This window comes from Budorcas taxicolor, chromosome 15 (assembly GCF_023091745.1).
Source record: "Budorcas taxicolor isolate Tak-1 chromosome 15, Takin1.1, whole genome shotgun sequence".
NCBI classification, from domain to species: Eukaryota; Metazoa; Chordata; class Mammalia; order Artiodactyla; family Bovidae; genus Budorcas; species Budorcas taxicolor.
The window spans coordinates 76,471,054-76,474,720 of NC_068924.1; the positions used below are offsets into that span (position 1 = coordinate 76,471,054).

The window sequence follows — 3,667 nt, forward strand, 5'->3', positions numbered from 1 at the left end:
TTGTTTGCATAATGCAATGCTCAGTCTTTAGCAAAGAACTCTGATAAACAGGGTGATATAAAGTAATCTTTTAAATAGGCGTTTTTTTGTGAATCACAAAGAGACAAAGAGGGGTATTTTCATGCAATGTGGGAGACCCGGGTTTGATCCCTGGGTTGGGAAGTTCCCCTGGAGAAGGAAATGGCAACCCACTCCAGTATCCTTGCCTGGAGAATCCCATGGATGGAAGAGCCTGGTGGGCTACAGTCCATGGGGTCGCAAAGAGTCGGACACAACTGAGTGAGCTCACTTCACTTCAAGAGTAAGGAAAATGGGAAGGAAACTGGTGTGCAGAGAGTCACAGAAGAATCGATAGCTGATAATGAAGCACAATTATGTACTTTATCATGATTCTGTCCACTGTGCCTTAACTTCTTTTACCTTTTTTTTTTTTTAAACTGTATTCAGATAAAATTGACAAATAACATGCTTATGATATAGGGCATGAAGATTTAATATATGTGTACATTGTGAAATAATTACTACAATAAAGTTAGTTAACACAGTCATCAATTTACATAGCTATCACTTTGAGTGTGCATACCATGGAAATCCTTAAGAACTCCTCTCTCAGCAAATTTCAGTCTTACATTACACAACTGTTAACTAGAGCCACAGTGCACATTAGACCCCCAGAACTTACCCATCGAGTAACAGAAGGTCTGTAAACTTTGACCAACATCACGCATTGCTCCCACCTTTCAGCCCGTAGCAACAGCCACTCTACTCTCTATTTCTATGTGCTTGACCAGTTGGATTCCATGTGTTTGTGAGACCGTACAGTACTTGTCTTCCTCTGTATGAATTATTCCATTAGCATTTCCCCCTCACAGTCCTTCCCTGTTGTAGCCAATATGACTTCTTCTAACAGGCATGGACTCGTACACTTCAAGATCAGAGGAACTGTCAGATCCTCAGCCTGCTATGTTTTCATCTCCCAAATTGAATCCTTTTCTGATTTGACTGAATATCCAAAGATGCCTTTCCTTTAGACTGGTTTTAGATATTTTTACTTTTGAATAATAGACCACTATGTGTTATCACATGATGAATTTCAGGCTTATTATGAATTACTTGACTGTTTAGTTAATACATTATTAATGCTAGCTTATATTTAGTAGTATTTAAACTACAAGATGTATTGTAGTACATAAAGAACTGAAAGGCCCAAAGATCAGTGAACAAAGTGCACTGTATATCTTTAGTGTAACTTAAATCGTGCTTGACTAAAAACTGAACAAAATTACCATATTGAAAAAGTCAAAAAAGTTTTTCCCAGAAACTAATACCATGTACAAATTCTGGAAATATAAAGAAGCATGACAGGTGGGGGGAATAGAAATATACTTCAAATAGAAATTATGTTTCTCGTGTAACCTACCATTTAATTTAAAAAAATCAACAATCACCATATATGTATGTATAGATGTGTATGTGTGCACATACACAAAATATAAATTTTTAAAACCATTTGTCCTTCAATTTGTTCAGAGTCTGTTTCACATCTTTATTCCTTAGACTATAAATCAGAGGGTTCAACATGGGAATCACAAGGGTGTAAAACAAAGAGGTCATTTTGTCTTCATCAAGAGAGTAGGATGAACTCGGCCTGAAATACATGAAGAGCATCGTTCCCTGGAAAATTGCCACAGAAGTTAGGTGAGAGACGCAAGTAGAGAAAGCTTTGAACCCCCCTTTGGCAGAGTGGATCTTCAAGACTGATAGGATAATATAAGAATAAGAGACAAGAACTCCTGAAACTGTACTCAGCTCAATGAAGCCAAAAGCAGTAAATATCAGTAACTCGTTGACCTGTGTGTCTGAGCAAGATAGCAATAGGAGAGGAGCAACATCACAGAAAAAGTGGTTAATCTCATTTGACCCACAGAAACATAAGCGGAATGCTAATGTCATGTGTATCAAAGTCTCTGCTATACTCACCAGGTAAACCCCCGCCATGAGCAGGGAGCACACCCTGCTGGACATGCTGACTGCATAGAGCAAGGGGCTGCTGATGGCCCTGTACCGGTCATAGGCCATCACTGCCAGCAGGAGACACTCACAATCTATAAAGGTATAGAGCACCAGTAATTGCAGGGCACAGCCGTAGAAGGGAATTGGTTTGTTCTTAGCCAATAGGTCCACCAGCATCTTGGGGCCAACTGCTGTGGAAATGCAGAGGTCACAGAAGGAGAGGTGGCTGAGGAAAAAGTACATGGGTGTGTGCAGCTGGGGATCCATCCTAATCAGGGTGATCATTCCCAGATTTGCCAGAAGAGTAACGAGATAAACAAGGAGAAACATGGTAAATAGAATCACTTTGGTCTTGGTGTTATCAGTAATTCCCAAGAAAATGAATTCAGTTAAGGAGGAGCAATTCCCTGTGTCCATTCTTCTTTGCTCTTGTGTAAACTTTCGGAGAAAATGATCAAGAAAATGATACTTGCAAGCGTAACACTTTTCGGCATCTACAAAATGAAATAAGACAGAATATTTTTTCTGTAAGTGTCTTTTTATACTTAGAAAATTATTCAGTCATGCACCCACTCTTTGAAGAGGCATGGCTTTCTATTCTGCAATAATAAGAAAGTCTCTAAGAAAGACCTTTGAGAAATTGGATGTAAATCTAGATGTCATTCATGAGGTTCTGTTACTTTCTATAAGCTCTTCTCTGAGTGTTAGTTTCTTCATCCCAGGGAGCAGATTTAGAGAAATTTAACTCTTTACCTCTTGAGGAAAACCTAGAAGAGAGAGACACCAGTGTTAGAGAGACCAGACTGTAAGACATAGGACTGAGTATTTATGAGGGCTGACAATAGTCACTTAGATACAAAAAACGGTAATGATTTTAATGGTTCTCAAAAAAGCATGATTGGTTTCAGAGCATTTGATTTAGTTCCAGAAACAGCGAGCATATCAATGACTAGTATTAAAAAATAATTATATTCCTGGCTTTAGTTATGATCAGTATTTGCTTGGACATGAATTAAGTGTTACTGATCTGATTTTCTAGAAATTTATTCTTGCTTCCCCACAATGCTCATTACCTCTTTGTGGAGTGACAGTTGTCAAAAGGTGAATCTCTTTTAACGAGTGGGGAAAACAGAGCTAAAAGGAAGTGAAAACAACAGAATTTATTGTCTGATTCACATCATTTTAGATTTTAAATGGCCCATTAGTTACTAAACTGGAAATAAGATGAGGGATAATAATGTTTCTAAAATGCATAGACTTTCCTCTTTGTTATATGTGTGTGTGTATACATTTTAATGTTTATAAGAATAGAATGGAAGCAATGAACTTTTTCTCCCCTCAGACCTAAGTAAATATGTCATGTGGTTCACATGGGGATGAATTTGTACATGTTTTTATTTTTATTGCAGTACCTACTCTATTTTAATAAAGCAAAACATACTTTAAATTCATGTGTACACTTTTCCAATGACAAAAAGAGTAAATATTTCCTGTGAAGAAAAAGCAAAATAAAATAAATAAACAGTTGCATTGTGGATATTAACAAGTTCAGTTTCTCGTGATTCTGAGATAGAAATATTTCTAGCCATTGATTTCAGATTTTCATGAGTAGGCAGGCACACAATGGTTCATTTTCAATTTTTTTTCCTCAAAA

General features: G+C 37.3%; 1 protein-coding gene across 1 annotated transcript; it reads right to left on the reverse strand.

Annotated features, from left to right (window-relative positions):
- Positions 1-1,500: 1,500 nt before the first annotated feature.
- Positions 1,501-2,433, reverse strand: LOC128060508 (olfactory receptor 5W2-like). The gene has a single exon (XM_052652912.1). The coding sequence runs from the start codon at positions 2,428-2,430 to the stop codon at positions 1,501-1,503; it is 930 nt and encodes a 309-aa protein (XP_052508872.1). The 5' UTR covers positions 2,431-2,433.
- Between the last annotated feature and the right edge of the window lie 1,234 nt (positions 2,434-3,667).